General features: G+C 30.0%; 3 protein-coding genes across 3 annotated transcripts in view; 2 read left to right on the top strand and 1 right to left on the bottom strand.

Annotated features, from left to right (window-relative positions):
- The first annotated feature begins 306 nt into the window (after positions 1–306).
- Positions 307–2,268, top strand: LOC126769671 (NEDD8-activating enzyme E1 regulatory subunit). The gene has a single exon (XM_050488562.1). It carries the CDS (start codon positions 456–458, stop codon positions 2,061–2,063), a length of 1,608 nt encoding a protein of 535 aa, XP_050344519.1. The 5' UTR covers positions 307–455; the 3' UTR covers positions 2,064–2,268.
- A 186-nt stretch (positions 2,269–2,454) lies between these two features.
- Positions 2,455–4,551, bottom strand: LOC126769696 (N-alpha-acetyltransferase 30-like). Its single transcript, XM_050488611.1, has 2 exons — positions 3,501–4,551; positions 2,455–2,918 (listed from the first exon to the last, which is right to left on the bottom strand). The coding sequence occupies exons 1-2, from the start codon at positions 4,215–4,217 to the stop codon at positions 2,754–2,756; spliced, it is 882 nt and encodes a 293-aa protein (XP_050344568.1). The 5' UTR covers positions 4,218–4,551; the 3' UTR covers positions 2,455–2,753.
- Positions 4,552–5,544: 993 nt separating this feature from the next.
- The window catches only part of LOC126769661 (serine/threonine-protein kinase SIK2), a 41,900-nt gene continuing 19,721 nt past the window's right edge, over positions 5,545–27,723 (top strand). Inside the window, exons 1-3 of the mRNA XM_050488546.1 lie at positions 5,545–6,222; positions 18,150–18,266; positions 24,519–24,582. Coding sequence (XP_050344503.1) covers positions 6,079–6,222; positions 18,150–18,266; positions 24,519–24,582 — 325 coding nt within the window. The 5' untranslated portion in view covers positions 5,545–6,078. The remainder of the gene's footprint in view (positions 6,223–18,149; positions 18,267–24,518; positions 24,583–27,723) is intronic.

Raw genomic sequence — 27,723 nt, forward strand, 5'->3', positions numbered from 1 at the left:
AAGTACTTAGTTCACATGCCATTTATTCACATATCATACATAAAAATTAAACGCATAATGTTCAAATAAAATTAAAAGTAAATTGCAAACATGGTACATAAAATCCATGATATTTTCTACAACTTAAAATATTAAGATTTCTTTTGAAATAAACCTAAAATTTTAATATGAATACACTTTTAATTATCAATATCAATTAGTACTTGTAAAATAAAAAATAAAATTGAAGTTATAAATAAATAGGAATAGGAGTCTAGATACATAATTCATGTAACATCACTATCCTTTCTAGACATAGACATTATAACTTGACATTTATTAATATTTAATTAGCTCTTCCTCATAAGTTTAACTTATAAAAATACGCTTGAATTAATATTTAAAGTGTCTCTAAGAAAAGGAATTTATTTATATTTGTCAAGTATCTAATAGTAGTAATAGTAACTAATTAAGTTATGGCTTCTCCGTCTCCTAAATCACCTGAACAAAGTGAAAAAAATAAGCAATACGACCGGCAATTAAGACTTTGGGGGGACCATGGGCAAAATGCACTAGAAAATGGACATATTTGCTTAATAAATGCTTCTGCATTAGGTACGGAAATATTAAAGTCAATTGTTTTACCTGGTGTAGGAGCAATTACTATAGTTGATCACAACTTAGTAAGTGATGAAGATATTGGCAGTAATTTTTTTTTGGAATGCTCGAGTAAAGGGCTTAATAGGGGCTCTGAAACTCTCAGACTTTTATTAGAGTTAAATCCTGCTGTACAGGGGCATGCTGTGTATGAACCAGCAGAACAAATACTACGTGATAATCCTGATTTTTTTAAATCTTTCAATGTTGTCATAGCCACATGTATTGGAGAAAAAACCATTCAGGATCTAGCACAGCATTTGTGGGATCTGAATATACCCTTTATTTTATGCAGATCTGTTGGGTTTTTAGGATCATTCAGGATACAAATGAATGAACATACAATAATTGAAACTCATCCTGAAAATGAGCAAATTGATCTACGTTTAGATGTACCATTTCCCATCCTTGCTGAATATTTAGATGCTTTTGACATAGATACTGTTGACTTAAAAGATCATGGTCACATTCCTTGGATTATTATATTATATAAAGCAGTACAAAAATGGCAAACAACTAATCAAAATAGATGGCCTATGAGCAGAAAAGAGAAAAATGAAATTAAGGATGTAATACAAGATTTTTTTAGAAAGGATGAAAACGGTTTACCAATTGAAGAAGAAAATTTTAATGAAGCTTTAAGAGCAGTTAATACTGCTTTAGTACCTACATTTTTACCCGTAAAAATTCAAGATCTTATTTATTGTAGCTCTGCAATTAATTTAACTAAAGAGAGTTCACCATTTTGGATAATGTGTTCAGCCCTAAAAGCTTTTGTGGAAGCCGAAGGAAAAGGTAAGCTACCTTTAAGAGGTGTTCTTCCTGATATGACAACATCAACAGAACATTATGTAAAACTTCAAAGTATATATCGTGCCCAAGCAGCTATGGAAGCTGAAATTATTTATAGAAAGGTACAGGAAATTGTTGCACAACTACATTGTGATAGTATCAGTGAAGCAGATGTGAAACTTTTCTGTAGACATTCCCATGATTTACATTTAATGAAAGGTTCAAATATAGCCGAAGAATATAAACTGGGCAATACCATAGCATCATACATAGCAAGATATCTGGAAGAACCAGATGTTATGATGGTTCATTATATTCTTTTAAGATCTGCTGAAAAGTTTCAATCGGAACACTGTCGAGCACCAGGAGAATGGGAACCAGAGGGAGACATTGCAAAGCTGAAAACATGTGTTACTAAATTGCTTAGTGATATATCTTGTACACCATTTCCTAAGGATGATCACATTCATGAAATGTGTAGATATGGTGGAGCAGAGATTCATAGTGTTTCAGCTTTTCTTGGAGGATGTATTGCACATGAAGCTATTAAAATAATTACAAAGCAATACAAACCTGTTAATAACACTTTTATCTATGACGGTGCTTCAACTAATACTGCTACATTCACATTTTAATACAGCTTCCACTATTTATGATGAATAAAAAATATATAAAGAAACGACTTTTATTAGAATTTAATGGGATACAAAAAAGATCCAGTATTTCTTTTCCCGGTGTATCATACATTCTGCTACAGCTAAGTTGAAAGGAAGGGTAATGTTGTATTAATATAATTAGTTATATTAATAACACTTTGTATACCACTACCACTTTCATAGGTTAACTAGATGGCACTATTTTATAGTGTCAATCAATTATAATTAAAAGTAATTATAATTTTAAAATGAAAGCCTAGTTTGTGGAAAAAATGAGCTTTTGTAATAAATGTTTAATGTATTATTCATAAAAAAGATATGCAATTAAAATAGGGTGATTAATCCAAGTGGTGAAATAATAGATACAATGTTGTTCTTCAAAGTTGTGTATTTCAAGATAGGATATCAACAATTTAGTTATTGAGATTTTAAAAGAAATAGTAGTAAACATTCTCATTAACAAATTTAACTCATAAATTAGATAAAATAACACATATCACATGATAAAAAAAAATTTAAACAAACTATACATTTGGCTAAAATCCACATGGCAGGCTTATGATATATTATCAGTTTAACAACAGTAGGATTTTTAATATAATATATGCCTGAGACCGTGATGACACCAGAGCACAACATTGAGAATCTCTCATTTGTTACCTACTTTTTTCACCTTAGCCATAACTTCAACCGCAGTGCATCTACTCCATTTAGATAGTATCGAAATAAGCGTTTGTCTCTCACAAAGCCTAAGTTCTCATAAAGTTTTAGCGCTGGTTTATTTGTGATTTCTGTTTCTAAAACAACTTCATCTGCATTGTCATCTATCATTGCCTGAAAATATAATAACTGTTATGATTATGCTAGTCATAAATAAGATTGAACAATAAAATTATATTTACTTTTATTGTTCAATCTTATTTATAACATTAAAAATCTTGTCACAGGATATGTTTTATTAGCATGTATTGAGTATAATCAACATTTCTTATTAGAAATTTATATTATATTTATACATTGTGATAAGAGTTTGCTTTTAATTAACATATAATGCTTTAATTACCAATATAAATGTACAGATTGGTGAATGTTTTATTTTTTTATAATAAGTAGTAATTTATGATTGTCAAATAAAATCATTGCAAGGTCCTATAGTAAGTTTAAATTTCTAACAGCTGCAACAGTTATGTCTCGCAGTGTTGTAATCTTCTGCCTCAGTCTCTTTTAATATATATTTTTTCTAAATATCATATTTATTTATTTAAAAACTTTTTTGACCACCACAATATGTAGTTTGAACAAAAGGCGGACTTAATGCCTGAAGGCATTATCTGCCTTCATTGATTACATTATTATATATTGACTACAAGTATTATATAAAATATACCAATACTTTGTATTTATCTAATATCTCACCCTTATTGCTTTCTGTACTAATTTAGAACCTATCTTCTTTTTCCTATATTTCTCATCTACTGCCAGCATTGCTATGTATCCTCTTTTGACATTATTTCGATGCATATCTAACTTACAAACAATGGCACCAATACATTTTCCTTCGTGACTAGCCAAGAAGCAAAGTTTAGGCCAGTTATGAATAAAATATCTATATGTGTAGATAGAATAAGGTTCTGACAAATCCTTCTGTATAAGTCTCATAATTTCTGGCATTTGTAATTCAGATTCATATGATATTATTTCAATTTTTTCAGAATCTTCTTGGGGAGATGACGATTTTTCAAAGTTTTCTATTTCATCTATCCCACTACACCTGACCTTGTTTAAGGAGACATTATCGTGATGTTGTCTACTTTTCACGACATCACTACACTGTACACTATTTACATTCATCTTGACTTCACTAGGTGCCGCGTCTTGTGCTATTATAGATTCTACATTTAAAACATTGACACTATCTTTAGAATGGTCACTTGTGCCATTAGTTAAGTTACTATTAAGATTGTTAATATGAAGAGTATTAACTAATGCTTCACTTAATTTGTCCTCATTCCACATTTTTTTTTCATCATTCGTTTTCGGAGGATCTTTGGCCTTTTTACTTTTATTTTTCATACTTGCATTTTTCTGACTGCAATTGATATTCTGTAAATTTTCTTCGGCGAGTTGACTCATATTGGTGGATTTCTAACTATATTATTTACACATTTAAACAATCATAAGCTCATATCAATTTCACAAAAGCATTTTATTTTTATACAAACATTTTCTTGTCAAAATCGTAAGAGTATTACCGACATCTTGGTATAAATGTATTACTATTACTACGATAGAAAACGTGGTTTGACGATGCTAATCTACGTTCTTAAGTTACGATTGATTAATATAGAAAAATTAGTAATTCAAAACGGGATATACGAAAATATTTAAGGAAATATATTAAATTTACAACAAGTCCAAGTTAAATCCCTCCACAATCACATTGCAAAAATGATGAATCTTGTTGGGGTTACCATGTTAAAATTAGTGTTGCCAAGGCGAATAGTACTTTACCCAAAAAAAAAACACCACTACTTTACTGCTTAATCTTCAAGTTTTTATTTTTTATGCTTTATTTCCACCCAAAAGATATTTGATTCTTGTGAATCGACTGATTTAATTAATTTATGCTTGAAAGTAAGTAAAAGCTAAATAGTTTATATTTGCAAATAAACGTTTTCTTTTTGAATTAAAGTACGTACTGAGTGTATCATTACAAACTCTAAATTATAGACACGAACATACTTTACACAAGTAAATGTAAAAAAAAATGGTACCAATAACATGCCCCATAATAAACTAAACATAATCTAATAAGATAATAAGTAATACTTTTATTTTTAGGTTTTATTTAAATTTACTAATTAAGTAAAGTACCATAAACCAGTAGTTTTCGTATTCATCTAATTTTTGTTTAAATATACCATAGATATTGTAAAATAATGTTATATAATATAATTATTATTTGGACGTATAACCAATTAGGTATAAATATAGGCTATAGGTACAGTAATACAGTAAGGGTCCGTTCACACAGACCGGCTCGGAGAGGAGAGCAGATTTTTATCACGTTGGAAACAGTGTTTTGAGTGATTGTAGTAAAGTTTATTTTTGCATTTGCACCTTTTTTGTCATTAAAAATGCCTGAACGCGCTTCGTGTGAAGTAATAAAAGGAGCCGACCGGCTCCGCTTGCGTGCTCTTTCTCGCTCGCACCCGCTTTCAGATCTCTTCCAGCCGGTCGATGTGAAATAGTTGGCGGCTCCGCTCCGGCCAATTCCAAGCGTATGCGACCCGGTCTGTGTGAAAAGAAAAAAGCAGGCCGATGCTCTCCGAGCCGGTCTGTGTGAACGGACCCTTATGGATGTAAATATGTAATGCCAATACAATGACGTCACAAAAAGTAACATGGCCGCTAAAAGCGCGCGTGTTTCGCGTCCAAGCAGGTAGTGGCTATTCTGTATGAGTACTCGACTCGAGACTCGTTCACTCGACTCGAGAGACGAGAAGTCGATCAAAGGCACGAGTTCAGTATCCGGTTGACAGCCGGTGAGGCGGCGGCGTCATGATTTCCTAGCGTACGATACGCGCGCCGCCTCTGCGCGATTTTCTATCATTTGTAAATAAATTTTGTACACAATTACATATTGTGCAGCATAAGCTAAATAACTGTGTGCAAGTGACTGTATAAAATACTTTGTAGACTGGATCCGTATATTTAGGCGCATTGAACTGTAGCAAATTAGAACCTTTGATACAATTTTAATTCACACCGAATAAGTAACATTGTTGGATACTTATAGCCAAATATTAATGTGTAGTACACGAATTCGTTAACTTTGTTTAATAAATATTACAGTGTTCAAAGATTCTCCAATTTTTGTGTTACTAATATTTTAACTGTTAAGTGTTACGACTGAATAGTGTTGAATGACTTAAAATTAGTATTATTACAAAAAGTTGAATAAGTTGTGAGGTGTATTTGATCGTAAAATTTGATGATTTGCAAATCAACAATGGCGGATCGTGAACGTCCTGCTAAAACCCCCATTAGGGTGGGTTTTTATGACATAGAAAGGACCATAGGCAAAGGAAATTTTGCCGTCGTTAAGTTAGCACGACATCGAATAACGAAGACTGAGGTAAGATGAATTAAAAATAAAGGTTAATGCAATACATTCATATAGGATTCTTACTGGAATAATATCTTATATTACTTATTGTATATACATGTACATACCGATAACTATGTTGAATTGGTCTTACCAAACACATCAATACAAACAAGTCAAAACATAATAAATGTATAAACAAGGGCAACATAAGCAATAATTTTAATAATCACCATTTTACATAGTTCATTTTTATTATATATATGTTAATATTTTTACAATAGTATTAAAATATCAATAACACACGTTACATAAATATGCATATAACTAAAATGGATAACTTACGGAAAATCATACTAATAATACCTATATATAGGTATAATAAAAACAAATATATTACGCCGAAACAATATAATGTAACTATAAAGTGTAATTGATGCAATAAAAGCAAAGTACATATTACTATTATATTTATAAGCAGAATTTCTTTTTAAACATAACTAAACACTCACAAAGAATCATTGTGCAAATATGCATGACCAAAGATATTTACGAAAGTTGTGACGTCAGACCTTGTACATTATGCTATATGTATGGTAATATTCTTTCATATAAACTAAAATTATAGTACATTTAAGATAATCAAAGAATATGTAGGTACATAAAACAACGCGTGCATAATAATGTAACAAATATTTTTGCTGTTTTTAAGATCTACAATGCAATTTAAGTAGATGGGTACAAAGTGTAAATAAGCAAAGATTTTATTAAAATACTTGTAAATATGCCTTGTTATATAGAGGCTCTAAATTGTTTAATTATATTTACATTCCTTATCTATCCAACTATAACAAAATTTTGTCGGTATTACGTAAAGTAGTTAATTATATACAGGAATTAATTTTAGTTTATGTTCAATAACTTACTTGTTTCTAAACGAAACCTTGTTTATGTAAGCCTGTGATTTGAAGTGTTTTATCGTTTCCTGCTCAATAATTACCTGCATATCTAATGTATTTAGGTCCTTAACCTTCGAATGAATATGTACATTAATATTAATAATAATAATTGGTTTTGTAAAATGTAGGTTAGAAGTATCAGAAATTAATTCGCAAGTCCAAAGGTTTATCATTCCATTTACGATTTTACTACAAACACATAAAATCAGCGTTTTCTACTAAAGAAAGTAGAAGACTTGCCGTCTTTCAAAACAAAGAAAAAATATATAGTTTAAAATTACTAAATACAAACACTGAATTATATATTATCATTTCAAAGTTTTTAGTTTTAAATACAACATTATACCGAAATATCAAATAGGGATATCCTGAATATGGCCTTGGCATAAAATATTAAACATATGACGTATTAAACAATCCTGAGACTGTTTACAGAAGAAATATTTACAGAATTAATTATGATAGTTCATGTTGTGCCCACCCGAAGCACATTTTGTATATATTTGACAATGTTATCAATACATCGACGGAAGCTTCAGGCCGTGAAATTGCGGTGTATGCATTCTATATACGGCTAAATCATCATCGTTATCGTTAAAATTTGTTTCCGCTTCGAATTCTCACGGTTTAGTAGTTTCGTCACGATAAAAATAAAGATTAAAGAAAATAATTAGGTGTGTAGTAAGATTTATTTCTATTATTTTAAAACGATATCCAAAATTTGAATTTATACATGTGTAACGCAATGTGAATTGTAAACCTACTTATCTTTTATATTTCGTTTTTTAAATTACCGTTTCGCAAAGCTTAAAATGTTTATATTTAAGTAAATGTTACATTATATAAAAATTATCAATGCTTCGATTAAAATAAAATATCATTCTAATGAGTTTTAATGTATGTATTATTTATTTACTCATACTAAATTTAACTAGGATAATTTTAAGTAGGAAATCTAAATAATTCAAAAGTACTGTGCCAATACAAAGGGGTGACATTTAATATTAAATTTGATTACGTGTGAAACTAGTTTGTATATGTAAGTGACATATTTAATTTCTCGTTATTCTATTATTTTTAACAATTTATAATTTGGAAAATCGGTATGTTTAATTATCATATAATATATACAGGCGTGATTCAGAGGTGAGCTGAACTTTTAAAAATGTTATTTACATACAATGATTTAAGTAAATATGCTTTAATAAACAATGAGTACGTAAGGAATACTCAAGTTATTCAGTTTTTAATGACTCATGACTTTCGAAATGAAAATAAATAACAGTCAATTATTAGAATAGCATAGGACATAATTATTATTAATACAAATAATGCTACTACATTTTAGATATGTCTTAATGACTCTATTAGTGTATGGAGTAAAATGTTGAACATGAAAATAGACGAGCTCTTAATCTTTTGTCAGTTGACCGCGTCACGACTGTAATCTGTGTACTTTATTGTTTTCAATCTTAATCTCATTCCATTTCGATCAGCAGCTGAAACAAGCGAATATCTCTTCGAAAATAATTCGACATGGGTAACAATAGGTAACAGCATTTTTTTAGAAAATATTTAAAAAGCAGAAAAATACTTTTATATATATAATAGGAAATATTAATATATAAATAGTAGTTCGTCGCCTCTGTTTGTGGGTCTGGTGGCTAATTACCTGGACCTAAATGTCTTGGGCTCATATGCCCGGTTCACATCATTAAAGAATTTTTTGGTTTTGATTTAACTATTTCTTAGTAGCAGTCTGAAGCTCGGAAAGCCGTTGATTTGCGCCTGAATTCTCTACGGTCCTGTTTACGTTCCGATCCATCGGATTATGAGAGTGAGGAAATAGAGAGTGTATTTTGTTTGCGCACTCCCTTGAGCACTATAACATATCTTGATGATTGGCCACTGTGATCGAAATTCGGTCAGGAGGACATTGATAAAGGTTATTGTAATAAATGTCACGTGCCTGTAATTTCTATAAATCGAAGGCACACGCGATTACCCAGAGCCCAGACAGCTATAGTTTGAATTGAAGTACAAAAAATCATGAATACAAAAAAATATTATATATTTGTATCCACGAATATAAACCTTGTTTGCTTTACGTCATTTTATTACACTAAAAGATAAACGAACTGTAGACATTTTAAGATAGCAAATATTTATTTTATAAGTTATTCGGTACAAGGTTACATCAATTCTCACGCAGTGTCAATCTAAACTGTGAGTATCTTCTTGAATACCAGTAATGGACGAACGAAAGCTTACATTCAATAGTGGATGTATAGACGTCTAAAGTAGTGCATAGTGCATTAAAGTGGGTCGTTGGCCCAATAGCGCTGTGAATGACTCACAGAATTTTAAACGGATCGGTGACTATTTTAATTTAGCATGATGATTTATTTCAATTAGACAATGCAAATAAGCAAAGGTGTGCATAATTAAAATACGTTGATGACATTACCTAAAGCCATAAAGTTTTGAATGAATGGATCGAAGTAACATAACCAACTGCCTTCGTTGAATTGGGGCCGGTTTTAATGATTATAATATATTAACCAAACTAAATATTTTAAGATATTTATTCATTTTTCTCACGATAAATAGAAGTAAAGGCTTCGTTAAAAAGAGTAAACTTAAAAACATTGCCGTATACCTGTAAAAAATAATAAAAAATAAAAATAATAAAAACAATCCTTCTTTTTTAAATCACTGTGTATGTTAATATTAGAATTCAAAATATAATGAAACGCGCAGTGACTATCCGAAAAGTCAAAAGAAAATACTTAGGTATCATTTTAACAAAATAACAAAGATCTAAAGTTTTTACTAAAATAGTCTTATTAACATTTCGACTTTGTAAAGTATCTATAAGCTTTGTTTAAATTATTGTATTTTAAAATTTTTCTAAATAGGTGAAAAGGCTCTGAAGTTTGTATGCTCAAATTAGCTTATCTTTTTGTAATGATATCCTCTGTTACAAACTTCCTATAGGATGGGTGTAAATGTTTAAGCCCATACGAGCGACGACAGTTTTAAACAATTGCTTATCAAGGTTGCCATACATAAAACTTAAACAGACTCTTCCTACTTGCGTTATGTTACGCTCTAGATATTTAAGTTTTTATTTTTTAATCACTAATATATTTGTTAAGTATTATATGAAAAATAATTGTCGAACCACAAATATTGTAGCTGTAAAGGAATGTGATAAAACTTTCTACTTTTTTGCTATAACCGGTTAAGTATTTAGAAAATATTTCGAGGAACATGACCATCAATCAGAAACTCGGTATAGTCAGGCGACTGAGGTCGAATGCGCGTTGCCGCATCCCAAAATACCACGGCATCGACCTTGTCTTCAGATGCAGGCATCGTGTTGTTTTTTTATTATTTAACATTTTTCCGTGTGAACCATTAGCGCCAAGGTGATGGCCAGACTAACCTGTGAATAAACAATAGTAGTCTGATAAAGAAATGTCGTGAAAGTAAAGGTATTAGCGGACTTAAAAAAAATTGACAAAATGAATGAATGAATGAATGAATCTTGTAATTATAAATACTTAATAAAGTTCTTACTAGGTTGAAAGTATAACCTACTACATGTGATTTTAATAATTATTAAAAAATAATACTTTAATGCACGTTTACTTTAATGAAAGTTTTTAGTGGATTGATCGAAATGTATAAAAGTCGCATATATCTTTCTGTTATATTTTTCACACGCATCTACACATCGTGATCGATGTTGCATTATCATGATCTTATAAAACAGTGCATATTGCGAAGTGATTTGTTAGAATGATTCATATCTCACGCAGCCGAGCGGTGTAGAACTTTGCTATTTGTGAGTTAAAAACATTAAGAAAGTGAACATATATTTGATTTGTGATCGCAACGTATAAGTCTAGCGAATATTATACCAGGGAATTACTGCGTATGGCACGCGCTAGGTTTACACTTGGGCGCTTGAAAAATACCCGCTTGACGCAAATGCGTTATCTATTTTGGACTTCTGCGTCAGAAACACTCTTATCTGTGTTCTGCAGTCTAGCGGTCATCCTGTGTCTACTTTCTTAGATTTAAATCTTAAGATTTCCACTTTCGTCCGTTAATTATTTTTTCCTGGTTCACAAATATTGCCTTTACTTGTTAACGAAACGAAGTTGGTAGTAGAACCAGGGTGTAAGGCTAAAATGACATAACGGCTAGCTATTCGTTTAAAATTCTAAAAAAGTGAAAGGTAAATTGAATATTCATTCTACAGACACATTACAAGTAATTATTTAAAATTACTTTTACTAACGTTCAGGTGAAATAATATTATTTTATGTCATATTTGGAAACAAAGTTAGAAACACAAAATGGTCAACTAAAACCTCTTTTCTATGAAACCAGCACGTAAAATTTTTTGATCAACCCTTTTGTCATATGCCATATAAATGACGAGAAAATAAACTTCTAATTTTATTTTGTACTCTTGTGGTTATTGTTTTACCATTATTTTTATAATTAAATCTTTTTATAAATTAGTTTTATTTTTTGGCATAAAAGCTATATCTAATTAAAAAATCTGCTTCTGCATATTACATTAATTTATAACTTTCTAGCATAATGTACTTTTTGTTTCACAACGGTCAATTAAATACGATTTTTTTTAGCTTATATGTGAAACTTGTGTACAAAGCATTACACTGACAGTACCGTACAAATTGAATTCAGTAGGGGGTATGTAGGTATCCTTGAAACAGGTTTTCCAAGCCTCCAACGAGGGGAGGGAGGTACTAGAATGGAGGGCACTACGGTTCCCACCGTGGTTTCGTTCGACGTAGACGAGTAAAGCACTTTAAACGTTACGTACATTTGCCGTATTTTTACACGAAACTTTTTATGTGTAAAATAAAAGTTGCCTTAGTGTAAATTTAAACAAATATTTCGGCTTATTTTCTTACTTCATATTGTACTTCATATTTATATGTATAATATGGAGCAACTTTTTTTTTTAATTTCTGTCTTTGAAATACTGATTTCAACTGTTTCGTACTTATTTACGTAACTAACATTTTATTTTAGACAATTATATTTCAATTGAAACTCAGTCAAAGCGTGCTATGATGCAATGAATATTCATGCAATGATAATTAATTCGAGGCTCTCATCTTAAAAATTTCAGCTCGCTCCGTCTCGTTGCTTTTTAATTATTGTTGCAAAACTGAATCTTGTAGCGTTCTACTTAAAAGAAACAAGAACGTTGAGTTCGTGTTCTCAATGCAGCATGTACTACAGAGTGGGTAATGTTTCATCATACTCTGAAAAATACTACGTGCAGCGTAATCTCAAGCATAGCAGTCTGGGGAAGGGAGAAAATCTATCTGTCTTTGTCACCCTTACGCTTGCTGCTTCCTCGTTACTATTGATCGTCGTCTAGACTTGTTGATCACGGTGGTTTTGGACGGAGGATGAAGATAGATACTAAAAATTTAGTTTTCGACATCGACGTTTGTCACTCTTCATATCTCTTCAGAGCATTATTTATGACGCAAGATGATTATTTTTGAAATTAAAATGATCTAATATTATAGAAAATACTACAATATTGCCGTCGCCGAAATATTGCTATGACGTGCGCCTCTGTTTGATAGATATCGATTACAATAATTAACAAATGTTCTGACGTCATAAGAAGATTTGTGTTTTACAAAATGTACCCAGCCATTTATTAAGCCGCAGGTGCCTCAATAGTATCATACGTATACCATGTCTTAAACCTTATCATAATTATAAGATAAGAATTGACGCAAATGTCTGTCGCTTAGGGTTTAATCCATTGGTCTAGATAATTAACAACATAAATATATAATACCTTCTATCGGTTTAATATTTATTATTTCAATGAAAATATTTACAGAGCTAATGATAATGTGTGATAACAGAAACTTATCTAGATGACTAGTTAGTCATTTCGTCTCAACATAAATTTGTTGTGAAAAGAAAACTAGCCAAACAATAAGATAGTTCGTAGTCATTAGACTGACCCATTTAAGTCATAATTAATTATTTTGTTTTTACAACAATAATAATAAATTAAAAAATAAAATATAACTGTACTGTATAATAATTGCTTTCCAAACATTATTCTATTCTATATGTATCATTTTTATCAGATTTCTCGTTTTTATTGCGTTATGAATAATTATTTATACTATATGCTTAGATTTCAGGCCTTAGGTTAAACTGTCTTCGAAAACCTATTTCACTGTTAATACACATTGTGTCACTATCACGAAGTCCTACACGAACTAAAGTATCGATATCATGTAAGGTTTAAGATAAAGCACACAAAGACTCTTCAAAGCTTTAAAATAATCACCTGTCAATATATCACGTATCTGCTTGAATGTCATTTTTTTATCAGATAATGTTCTTGTACTAATGGACTCTTTGTGTAATATAAAAAAAGACCCGTATCACACTGGATCCGGAACTAACCGTAATGCCTATTGCTATTTATTTAAGATCGAACATTATTTTTAAACGTATTTTAAAATGCATATACTTCTATGATAATTGATACTGAATACCAATAATTTGCGATGCATGTTGAATGTCATGCGCAGCGATGTCGGCCATGATGTATAGGTTCTTTGAATGATATTGCAACGGTCTGTCATAGTCAGCGATTCTGTGACATAAATGTTTGCATTGGATTTTGATTAAATGTAAAATGAAGTTCTATTTAAACGTAAAAAATAAAGAAGTTATTTACAAATAAATGGTACAAAAATATAACTAATGGCATTGGTAATGGTGCTTGATTAATGTATTTACATTATTTTTGAAACCATTTCCGTAATTTCGTCGATTTATATAATAATAATAAATAAACAATTTTGTAGGTTAGCGTAATATAGATTTGCATGAATTACTTAACGACCTTCATTTGGACAACTCGTCCGGAAACATACATGGATGTAAAGTGTGACTAACATTTCCTGGTACTAAAATCACGCCTGTGAATGGTTTTAGCCATGACACAAATGGTCTTTTGCAATTCCTTAATTTCTTAATGTTAAGATATTAACTTCGTTAAGATGACAGAACAGCAATTAAATAGTTTTGAAATTAGAAGGATTTTTAGTTATATTTATAACCTAAGACATAATTAATGTACCAGTGTGAATAAGCGCCAAATAACTTCGTATTTAATCCTTTGTTTTCAAATTGATACTTAATACATATACGTTAAAATTCCCTCCGACTGTATACATTTGTCAAAGTTAAAGAGTTTTCGTAAAAGTAAACTATGAAAATTTCTGTTATAAAATAAGTATTAGTGACAAATTTTACGAGGTTAAAAGGTAGCACAGACGTCTAAAACGCAACATATTTTATATGCTTAACGCGTTATCTCAACATAACATACATCTCTGAGCCCATGTCCCAAGAGCCACGTATCTTATGAACTTAATAGCATAAAATTAGGTTGCGTTCCATACCACTTATTAAGCAAAAGAGGTCGGCTGTGTTTCTTTTCTCTAAAGAGAAATAACAAATATATTTTATTTCTTTTGTCTTATTATTCGACCATTTCTTTGTACAAAGTATTACGTTCAAACGAAATTGTTTTACTTTAAAAATAATCTTAAAGGTAATTTTAAATGCCATGAAAGAAACAAATTATAATTTTGATGATTGATGTTAGAGTAGACCACAACATTTTTTTTATGAACTACTCTGTCTTTAAAGTTATCGTTGGTCTGAGTAAAATATGTACAAATTTTATAGTTTAGCAAATATATTAAAAAAAAGACATTAAAGGGGTTTTTATATTATATTTACATTTATCACATATATATTCATTTTTTCGTATCTTTTATAAAAAAAATGGTACAAATAGAGATCAAATTTCAACAGTACAACATAATTCCTAGTAAAATAAAATAAAGTCTGACTACAGTTTAACAGGTCTTCTTAAATCTCACCCCGTCTCATCACGTCACTGTTCCTACACCAGCGGTTCAATAACATCAGGTTATTGACCCACAAACAGGTGACCGTGCACTTAAAAAAATAAAATACACATTACAGCTCAAATATACGAAAAACACTTTTAGCTTGCGTCTCAAACAAGAATTAATTACCATTATCGCAATGTGTTCAATTATTATATTCTATAAACCTGTCATTTGCGCTATATTTTTATATTTAAATGTTTTTTATTTTTACTGAAAAGTATTATTTAAAATCACTTGAAATTATACATAATATTAATAGATTTGTACATTGTACATAGTTCCGAAAAGTTTCATAGGATTACTAAGTATGATAAGGCTCTAGTTAAGATAATATCGATTACGTCATGTTATTATCTACTATCTTACACTTGAAACCGAAATAATATTGACAGAAATGTTAAAATAACAAAATATTTTATTTACATTTTTTAAATATCAGGCCTGTTATTTACGAATGATATGGAAAGTTAGCGCGGATTCATTACTGTCAGTAATCGTCTGATAAAAGATATCTTAGAAATCTTCTCTCGCATGAATTGGCAAAGAATTCATCTCTCGTATTGTGAGCCAATACAATTCATCACGTCTTTGTTACTACCACGACATTTAAAACGATATATCTTTTAATTGTGTTATAAATGTAACGAGTAGGTACTCACTTTTTAAAAATAAAATAAAACAATGTGAAGAACTTAATAAATAATATGCTTTATTGTTACTTCAAAAGCGAAATATTAAGCAGGTGTATTTATATAATCTTAAAGGTCAAGTGAAAAACGAAATAATTATATGGCAGGAAATACCGACAATCGTAAATTAGTTTAAAAGTAAATCGTATCATCCTTTTACAAAGACGGTGACCACAGAATTTTATCGTTCCGACTCAGTCACAGTTCGGGAAGTTTTATGGCGGTAATAATTTTTATATTTGTAACATTATGAACGAAATCCGCTACTCATCATAATAAACGTGATCAGATTACTTTATTACAATAAAACCTTGAAGAGCGAAATCGAAAATTTTAGTACTCAGTTGTAAGGTATGTTTGATGTGTTTTCATAAACACAATATAATAATTATTTTATTAATTTAATTTTACCGTTAACTCGGATATGTAACCACTATATGTTTTTATATATCATATTAAATATCATAAATAAATCAAAAGTATTATAAATCTATTATACATATATATAATACGGATACATTGTGCAAAGTGCAAAGAAAAATCCGGACACTAATTACTTAATTATCACGATTAAAGTGCGTAGACACATTATTTATATATAAAAAATGTGTGTATTTTCCTGTTATATTTATTTATATAGCATATTAATCATTAAAGTAAAAATAATAGTAAGACCGTGTGTTTTGTTTTTATTGCAACACTATAATTTAATTCAATGAGTTCAATTACCGGCATTCATTTAAAGATATAAATTAGGTAATGTCAATAATTAATTGTTTTCATAACAACTTAGGTGATAAGGAAGCCTCATACGGATGTACACGTAAATTATTATAATTGGACGACAAACCGTCCATTGTTTTAACAATACTGTTTAATTTGAACATAAATTTAAAGTAGCGTTGAAATATTCCTCAAGATAGGATATCTAGAATGAGTATTGACTTGCTCGTTTTGATTGCAAGGGCCTCCATGACGTAAAGATACGTGTGTAATGGTCCTATCAGCACAATCGGGTCAATGTCAGGCGTCTGACCGGCATCGGCACATCACTAACCGTCTCCGTTTTCAAATATCACGTCTATTTTAAATCGGCAATGTTTATTTTAAAAACTCACATTTGCAAATGGCTTATTGAATACTGTAGCAGACACGGCCTTAGAGTTATCAGAAATAGAAACAGAAACATGGGATTAGAAATGTCGAAATCGTTGTATGACCGGCGTATTACTTATCGTTATAATGCGAGATTGGAAAGTCAATTAATAAATCAATATTGGTAGTGTTCTAAAAATTAAAAGCTTTTTCTTATAATCTAGGAGTATACCGTCAGTAATAAGTTCAACTCTTTATATCGTAAGATTTTTTTTATTGGTAGTAATATTTACTATAAAAATGATTACAAGTCGGGGGTTATACTCTTAAGTAGCATAATATTCATACATAATATTCATAATATTCTAAAGGATATGTACCAAGAAACCGCAATAATATCGAGGGAAATATATAAATCATTCGAAAAATATGACAGGGATTTTTAGTTTGTTACGAGTACTTTTATTTTTGGTCTTTATTTTCCATGAAATATAATGATATTAATAAGCTTTATTGATGTTAGCCTTTGGATACCTTTGAAAGGATTACATTTTGTTTTGCGGTTTAAGGTACATAAAAGTTTTAAGAAAACTTTTCGATTGTATTTCTCTGAGAATAAAATAAACCGAATTTGCCGTCCCGTTGTGTATTACAAAAATATTTGTTAGACAGATTAAATTAAGATAAACCATGCACTTAACTGTCGATGCCTTTTAAAGTGAAACACTTTTAATAAAAGCACAGAAATGTTTTTTTTCTGTAGATAGAAGTGACGAGAAGTCCAATCACGCATATCGCGTCAATTGGCTCAATCGGAGCAAACCAAGTGACGCTCGTCCTGACGTCAGCTCCTCTTTGTCTGTATGGAAACAGCAAATCACCGAATAACTGTTTTGTTCCGTTCTTCATAAAAATGCAATACATATTCATTTAAAGGTATACGTTAGGTGATTTATCGTTTTACAATATCGGTCGTGAACTAAACGTTAATGCAAATAGCGAAATATTAAATAAGTTATTTGAATGATTCATGAAGTGTATTATAAAAATAAAAAAACGCTACAATACGGTCAAAATTTTAAACTAGCTAGCTAGCTCTTTAACTGACTTGTTTTCATTCTTTATTATATCATGTTTAATTTTAGTTTAAATATAATATTAAATTATAATTACTATAATATTTTTTCTTGTTACAGGTAGCAATTAAGATAATAGATAAATCACAATTAGATGCCAGTAATCTTCAAAAAGTCTACCGCGAAGTGGATATCATGAAGAGGCTGGATCATCCTCATATTATTAAGCTTTATCAAGTAAGTTCGACTAAGTTATTTACAAATAAAGCCATAATCATATTTCTTTGAAACATTTACCATTAAAATTTTCGTCCATTGTTAAACGTAATTAGAGCGTTGATCAGTGATGTATAATTATTCTATTCTATAGATAAACATTTTTTGCGTTTCTTTTCATTGACGTAAATGATTGTATTAATTGAATGTTGTTGAATATTTTCCGATTGTATTCAGATAAGTTAAAATAATTCGTATTCGAATTTTAATTACTCTCAACTGTACGCCCTTGTGACTAGCGATTTCTCCGTATGAGTTTTTTTTGTTCAATTGTATTCCAATTGTTTATCCGCTGTTAGTAATGTTCTTTCAAATCCACGTCTGCGAATAAATAATAACATTTTTCATTGGTTTTGGTTCCCTTACTTACTTTTTATTGAGTTTAAATGTTTTATGACTGTAGTATATATATGTAGTATATATATGTAGTATATATGTAGTATATCTGTAGTATATATATGTAGTATATAAACTATGTTTTATTCTTATGAACAAAATAGTAGAAGAAGTAGAAGTGACACACACTAATATAGACAGTATTATTAATAACAGTACAATAACAGCCTGTTAATGTTCCACTGCTGGGCTAAGGCCTCCTCTCCCTTTTTGAGGATAAGGTTTAGAGCTTATTCCACCACGCTGCTCTAATGCGGGTTGGTAGAATACACATGTGACATAATTTCAATGAAATTAGACACATGCAGGTTTCCTCACGATGTTTTCCTTCACCGTCAAGCACGAGATGAATTATAATCACAAATTAAGCACATGAAAATTCAGTGGTGCTTACCCGGGTTTGAACCCACGATGATCGGTTAAGATTCACGCGTTCTAACCACTAGGCCATCTCGGCTTATTAATAAACTTAGATATATATTAGATCACTACATATTATAAAACAAAGTCTCCCCGCCGCGTCTATCTGTCTGAGCGCGATTAACTCAAAAATTACTGAAAGGATTTCATTGTTATATTGTATTGTTGTAACCTGAAATATGATTGTTGTTGAAGATGTTAGAAACAATCATGCCGGCTGAGACTGAGAGTTTTACTTGCGTGTGTCGCGTAAATCAATAGAGTTATATGCATTACGATACAAACGTTTAATGTATACCCTTTTACAATCCGTGCGACGCCGGGACTGGTAGCTAGTTAAAAATCAAAATAGTGTTCTTTATTCATTCGCGACGTAAGTACGAGATAAAAGACCACTGCGTCTTTGAAAATAGTAAGAGGATTTAAACCCATATAATCTATATTAATGTAATATTTTAAACCATACGATTATTTCGGAGTAGTGCAAGTAGAAATGATAGTTTTAAAATTTAATATGCTTCAATTTTTTTTAATATTTTGAATGTTGTTTTAAAGCTATTTCCCTTAAAGCAGCATTCAAAAATAGTATATTTTTTATTATCTGCTTAAAAACTAGAAGACATTCCATAAGTAGTGTATATATTTTTGTATACGGTACAATTAATAATATGGTTAAACCTTATAAAATTGCTTCTAAAGCTATGTAGGTATAAAGTTGTGGGTAAGCGAATCGAGTATAATGATCATATCGTTACATACCGTTTGTATCTAACTATCCAGTGTGCAGTTTGTAAGAGGACAAACATATTTACTGTTGTTATAGTGTTCAAAGTAAATGTCACGTGAAATTACCGTTCATAAACGACGCTACATGCTATTTGGGACAATGAACTGTGATAGCGTCATATTAAACTGTCCATAGCAAATTTACATACTAAAATCGGTTAGTTTTTAGAAAAGAAAACAAAATGAAAATCGCATACTAATATTTATTCGATACGTCACGTGATTAGTAATAAAATTGAAGAATGGTAGATGAACGAACGTTTTTAAATGTTGTATCTGTTTGATTCAAATGGTTCCCTAAAGGGCCTCTATAATATATATTTCCAACAAAACGTTCGACAAATGACTGCTATTAGATAAGCAATTACGATACTTTTGCGTGTTGATTGTCAATGCTATTAAGAAATCGTTTCAGAAGACGTAAGTTACAAATCGCAGATTAAAATGTCCTTTAAAATAAATATTACAATAAGAATTGTTTATGTGTCTGTATAATATTTGTTAAATCCATTAGCTAAGAATCTTTATCTATATACCACGGTAAATAAATAGTTCATTAATATTAATGGACAAATAAACGTGTATGTGTGGAATGCGTCTACTCACATATGACAGTATGACAAATGTATGTATTTGCATTGCGTTTTAGTCTGCTGCAGTTGTAATCTATCTTAAACTAGTGTGTATTGTATAGGAAAATCATTTCAATATCTATTTATAAAAAAATCGGAGAAAGATTTTTTAAATTATCAGTTATTTTACGTTTATTTCATTAATAAAACCTATGTTCAAAATAATATAAATAACATTTAATGTAAATATTTTATTGTTTACTCAAATGATCATATGTTTATTGACTACATCGCATAGTGACATTAAAATTACGTTGAACAAAATGTATTTATCTATTATTATGATATTAATTTATAATTGTGTGCTTTGAATTTTATTAAATATCTAAAGTAATTGTCTAATCACTATTAATACAGGTTTTATCTTGTTTAAGATTATTATCACTAGAATAGTAAATATATATATAAACATTTTATTTTATGGAGTTTGCAACATTTGCTTAGCATATGTAAAATAATTAAGACTGCCTGAAAAGCAGTTCAGTCGGATAAATCATTTAAGGTATCTTATTTGAAACCTAATGGTTATATAATTGTTGACTCTGTTTTTATGCCACTTGAAGAACGTAGAGAACAAAGAGACCAAATGTTTCTTTACAAAATATTAAATAATTTAATTGATTCTCCATATCTGCTCAGTGAGATTTTATTTAAGTGTCCTCGTTTTAACGCTCGCTCTCAGGATACTTTTTCAATACCCATTTATAAAACTAATTATTTCAAAAATTCTTTTATTCTAAGATCTTGTAATAGTCATAATAGAAAATACAACCACATTGATCTGTTTAAAAATAGTTTAAGTAAATTTTATAATCTTGTGAAAAATACTTATTAGTAATTAACCATAACCATATTTACGTTAAAATTTTACTTTGTCATAAATAGTTATATTTTATGTAACATCAAAATTAGTCCACTTCCCTGTTAAAACAGTAGTGGAAACTTAACTGGCATAAGTGTTAAAATATGATTATTATATTAAGTTGTAATATAAGATATGCTGTATGTTTCCCTAATAAATAAATAAATAAATAAATAAATAATCGCACGTACGCCTGTTAATCGTGGTCACGTCGCGAAATATCAAAATTACGTCACGAATTAACAAACTATATTGTAGCATAGTGACATCTAAAAATAGGTCACAGCATATTGAATTATGCTCCTTATTCCCGCAACTGGAACAATTATTGCATGATTCGCTTTTGAATCTAGCATAAATGAATTAAACACTATTAAGAACTTAAATGGTAGTTTTCGTGTAAAAACATTGGTCAGTTCAATTGCTATTGTCAATTATATGTGAATGTCGCATATGTTGATTGTTCGATATTCGATATATTGTTGTTCGATATTATTAAAACGATGATTTTAGCAAATTTAGTGTTTTGCACAATCCGAATAGAAGATTTGAAAAAAGTGTGTTTTCCAAGGATTCTTACGTCATTAGGAAATCCGATCTTTGTAATTGGACAAATGGACATAAAGTATTTCCCCTCTAAGTTAAAGACTTGATTGATTATTTTACCAACAACACCTGTAATGTTAAACGTCAAGAAATACAATATGTAATTATGCAATAGTGGATCTATCTACCGCCTCATCGTAAAATAATATTTTTTATATTTTAATATCTTTAATATAGTATTATCTTATAACAAAAACTTTGTGTATATACAAGTTTTATATAATGACTGCAGGCCGGTGGATAGAGGTACCCACTGCGGATATATGTATATAAAGAAAGATGATGTGTTTACCAATTTTGCGTGTCCTTAATTTGTATTGTAATGTACAATTTCGTATAAAGTCTATTTTCAGTTGGCCTAGGAAAATACAAAAAATGGCTAACTGGATTGAACATTGTTATTTTTTTTAAATCGTAAACAAGTTAATATCCATTGCAGTTTAGATTGAACGCGTTGAACGTGGTGTCTTTTATTCACACGCAGTGCAAATTAATGCAATTATTGGTGACATTCTTGTAAAATTAAATGAAAATAAATTTAAAGAAATTGACTTAAAAAAATAGTTCGGCGCGTTAGGTAGTAAAAATTGGTTCTAAAAATAACAAGAAAAAAAAAGAAAACAGTAGACGTTTGAAGCATACATATGTGCGTTCTTAACACTAAATTGTTTTCGTATTTGACGTCATGAAATGAATGAAAATAGGTACTAGAAACGGTACGCTTGGTTTTCATACTATTTAACGCACTTTCCCTGTTTATTTCTATATTATATACTCATCACTTTTTCTTCAGTCTCAGTTTCTTCAGTCTAACATCAACAGTTTGTATTGCTGTGTAACATCTTAACATTCTCTATCACCACCGGACAGTGAAGACACCTTACCATCAGGCCTATTTGTTCGGACGTTATACTTTTATATAAAAAGATTATATCAAGTTTAATTTCGTAATTTGTAATTAAAAGTTAACCAAAACGTTTAACCTCGGACATGCTTCGTTGAATACGTTACATTAAACTTTGATAAAATCAACAACACTGGATGGGCATTCGATAGACTGTTATTTTTACATATTGTTTAAGTATAACACGTACTTCTTTATACGATCTTGAGAAATATGACTAAAATCCAAGGTGACTTAAGAAGATAAAAAAATAATAAACCGAAAAACAAATTCAATATTTAACAGAATTTTAATTGGTAATTTAAAAGGTTAAGAACCTACAATTAATTGATGTATCGGGTGAGCTTACATGGATTTTGACGGTCATACTAAAAGACAGATACGGTGACTCAGCCGATATTTATAGATGTTTTTAGTTTTACGCGGCTGAGATAGTTCATGGACACGGGCTAGCCGTTTTACGAATATTTGAGTACGTTACAATCTGTAACATCTCATTACCGTCTATTACTAAATTAGAAGTGGAATTTTTTTCACGCTTATAAGTGAAGGTTCAATGTAAATAATAATAACGTCGAAATATTTTCTTGCTACATTTTTTGTGGTCACGTCGCTCGTTAATAAGATACTTCAGTTGAGTTTCTATTTAAAAAACAAATATGTTAACTAATGTTGTAAGCGTAACTGAGTTTTTTTACGCAATTATTATTACGTTTTAATTCTCGGTTAATATAAAGTTTATTACTTGCCAAAATGGTCGACCTGTGAGTACATCATACATGACGACTTAACATTATCGACCAATTCATAAGGTGTAAAAACTTTACTGGAATATCATCGTTTTTACTGGTGGTAGAGCTTTGTGCAAGCTCGTCTGGGTAGGTACCACCCACTCATCACAGATGTTCTACCGCAAAACAGCAGTACTTGGTATTGTTGTGTTCCGGTTTGAAGGGTGAGTGAGCCAGTGTAATTACAGGCACAGGGGACATAACATCTTAGTTCCCAAGGTTGGTGGCTCATTGGTGATGTAAGATGGTTAACATTTCTTACAATACCATTGTCTATGGGCGTTGGTGACCATTTACCATCAAGTGGCCCATATGCTCGTCCGCCTCCCTAATCTATAAAAAAAAATCGTATAGTCTACAGTATTTTCTGTTGGATAAATTGCTCTTTCATTGCAAATTACTTTATAATTGAATCGAAAACTTAAAGCTGCTCAACCAATACAAGTTGTGGTGTGAACTTTAGAATTTAGGTCTTTCTTGTAGATACTAAGGAAATTAATTTTGTTTATAACTAATTTTTTTTTTAAATTCTCATTTTAAGATAATTTTATCTTAGTTATGAGAACATTTGAAAATCATTAAAGAATAATGTAATAAGTTTATTATGTCATCATATAAATTGTATACATACGTATATCATATATTGATGGCATAAATAAGTCAATATAAAGATACATACAATAATATTAATAAAAATATAAATAATAAGTTCATTAACTCTATGTCAATGAAGTTATTTTTTCATGATTTATATATATTTTGTTTGTGTAAAATAATGTGATGATACATTCCGTTAATGTATTATGTTTTCCACAGGTTATGGAGACAAAAAATATGATCTACATTGTATCAGAATATGCTAGTAAAGGAGAAATTTTCGGTAAGTAAAAATAAATACACAAAACGCTTTATTCAGTCGGCCCTTACAAGTACTTTTGATAAGTCATCGTTAATTGTTATATGAAATTAAATTTAACTAAACTTGAAATAAAAGTGTGTTTGAACGAATCCCTGGTTAATTTAGATTGGACCCGATAGGTGGCGCTGCGATCAGGGTCCAAGACTTTATTTTAACAAAAATAATTATAAGATCGGTCACATAGTATTATAATAAAATATGTATACGTATAATGACTTATTATTAAGGCATTATTATATCTCACATTTTTCAAAATCGATTAATTGAATACATTATATTGAAATTATCTTATGTTGTCATGTAGTTTCTTAAGCCCGAAATAATGTTATACAAAAGACTCATAAATTGGTATATTTTTAATTAAATTTAGCATAGGTTTACTTTCCACGGGTCAAGCCCCGGGTTAAATGAATAATAATGATTAATAATTGGCTGTCCCGACCGGCGACCCTCGTTACTGGCATTATTCTTCGATCATAATGTCTACTCGTTTATTATAAAAATATTGCGTTTCACTTTGACATTGATTAACATGATACCGATATTCTTTAACAAATAAAAACAGGTTATTGGACTATATAATTAAACATTTAAACAAAATGTGCTATAATGTTTTAAATGCGAAACTATATTTCGGACTCAAAAATCGATATATGGGTAGAGTAAGTCTTGGATTAGGTCGATATATTATATATTTTAATCCATAAAAATCGTACATTTTTATTTAGACTTAATGAATGAAGCGGGCAGTGAATAGCTAGTGTGCATTAGAGAAATAGATTTTCATAAAAAATGCTTACAAGTTAAGGATTTTACTAAATATCTGCTAATATTATAAATGCAAAAATAACTCTGTCTGTTACGCTTTCACGGCTAGAACATATAACCGATATAATATTGACGAAGTTTGGTATGAAGCAAGCTTGAACCACGAGGAGGCTACTTTTTTATAACGACCCTACCAACTCCACTTCATCTACCTAACATACTAACATCTAGTACTAAATAAACATGTTAAGACATTAATTTCAGTCATTGAATAAATCATTTGTACTGATTGTTAAGACTTGTTGAACATAAAATTATCGATGAATAAGCAATATAATATCACAAATTCGTCTCGGCTTATTTGAATGTATCAATTTTCGGCCTACGCTTAAGGTTAAATATGGTTATAGTGGGAGTAAATTATAATCATGAGTTGCCTTCTAAGTGCTTCGTGAGTTTTGCGAGTCATGTTTATATTTCAAGACAAGAATTACCCATTGAAATCACATTTAGAAACCGCTATTTTATCTAATATATTGTATATAGTTTTATGTCCATATTATTTGGCATATTTTTAGCAATCGAAATCGAAGCTCTTTGCTTACATACATTACATAGATATAGCCAAAATTATCCCAACTGTAATGTGGAACTGTTTTATCAACGTATACTCAGTCCAGTAATAAGTGATTTTTATATAATAATCATATGTCTTACAAAAGTCGTTAATTATAAGTAAGAAAGAGACATGATCCAAGAATACACAATACAGAGTCGGTTGGCGTGGTTGGCAGATACTTGCCTTTCACGCCAAAGGTTGTGGGTTCGATTCCCACCCAGGATGAAATTTGTGTACATGAAAATGTCTGTTTGTCCTGAGTCTGGGTGTAATTATCTGTATAAGTATGTATTTACAAAAGAAAAGTAGTATATGTAGTATATCAGTTGTCTGGTTTCCATAACACAAGCTTTGTACAAGTTTAATTTGAGATCAGATGGCCGTGTGTGAAAAATGTCCCAGGATATTATTGTTATTATTATTATACAACCTTGAGGAATTACTTAAGTAATTAGGCACTGTACTGATATAATTACCAATTTTTATTTTCTGCTTACGATTATATATTACAATCTTCAGAAATCATTTGAGCTGAAGATTGGCTAAATAAAACTGAAGTGTGACGTTGAATATACTATTTAACCTGTATCATATATTAGAATTTTATCAATTAAAATGAATGTTTGCAAAAAGTATTAAAATATTTTAAAAACATTAAACAAAAAAGGGTCAGTAAACATTACCAAGGTTTTCTCAATATCATACAAATTTAATTAATATTCTGGACAATTTAGTTACTATTATTACAATTTTAATTGAAATCCCTGCAATCCCCCTGACAATTTTTCTGTGTTTTGTGTTAATTTAGTTAAAAATATTACCATTATTTTCTAAAAATCATTTACACATTACACTATTAATTACAGATCGAAGAGTTAAACCCTTTAATTTATTCAGTAAATAAATTATATCAAAAGTCGTGTATAATACTAGAAAAATCTTAACACGAGATGCAATATTCCCCGAAATAAAGTAACCTCGACATCGATTAAGGACGCCCAAAGACGTAAGTTCTTTGACGCTTTGTAATGACGTAAGCTGGCGTGCAATGACGTCACTGGCTGTCGGGGTTGTAGGCTAGGGGGGTGGGGAAGCAGTATCGCATACAGCTGACGATGAAACCCTCCGTCATGAATAATCGTTCTCTACTACATATTCATTTAAGTTAATAATCTAAACATCACGAAATCGTGTCAAGAAAATTAGTATTTCGCGCAGCTGTCGTAACCTGCTATAATGATAATACTAATTTGCAAAACTATAATGATATGACAAGAGTTAATTAATCTTCGTTTGTAATATTAAATTCTTCAATATAATGATGTTATCCGTGATTATTACGTAACAATATAACATTGATTTGAGCTGTAATGAAACTGCGACCAGTTAAATTAATTTCCGATGACTGTCATTCATTATAATACATTTTATCTTCCTTTTGATAGAAGTACTTCTTTTGTAAGTAATTACTAACTGATTGGTTACATTTTGCAAAAAAAAGTTTTCATATTTTGAATACTTAATCAAATACTGTAACGGTTTTATTAGTGTATTAAAATAATAAAAAAATAACGATTATAGTTTTCTTCTTTATCAGTTTGTATAGAAGATTATTTATATTTTACAGAATAGCATTATTATTATATTACTAAAACTATAACGCTGTCTTGGTAGGTATCACCCAGTCAACAGATTTTCTACCAGTAAACAGCAAT

This window comes from Nymphalis io, chromosome 7, assembly GCF_905147045.1.
Source record: "Nymphalis io chromosome 7, ilAglIoxx1.1, whole genome shotgun sequence".
Lineage (NCBI taxonomy): Eukaryota > Metazoa > Arthropoda > Insecta > Lepidoptera > Nymphalidae > Nymphalis > Nymphalis io.

Bases quoted from the DNA above. Each gene is read 5' to 3' on its own strand.
- LOC126769671 (XM_050488562.1), top strand. From the start codon at position 456: ATGGCTTCTCCGTCTCCTAAATCACCTGAACAAAGTGAAAAAAATAAG.
- LOC126769696 (XM_050488611.1), bottom strand. From the start codon at position 4,217: ATGAGTCAACTCGCCGAAGAAAATTTACAGAATATCAATTGCAGTCAG. The intron at 2,919-3,500 runs GTGAGATATTAG...TTATATTTTCAG, and splicing joins TAGTACAGAAAGCAATAAGG to GCAATGATAGATGACAATGC.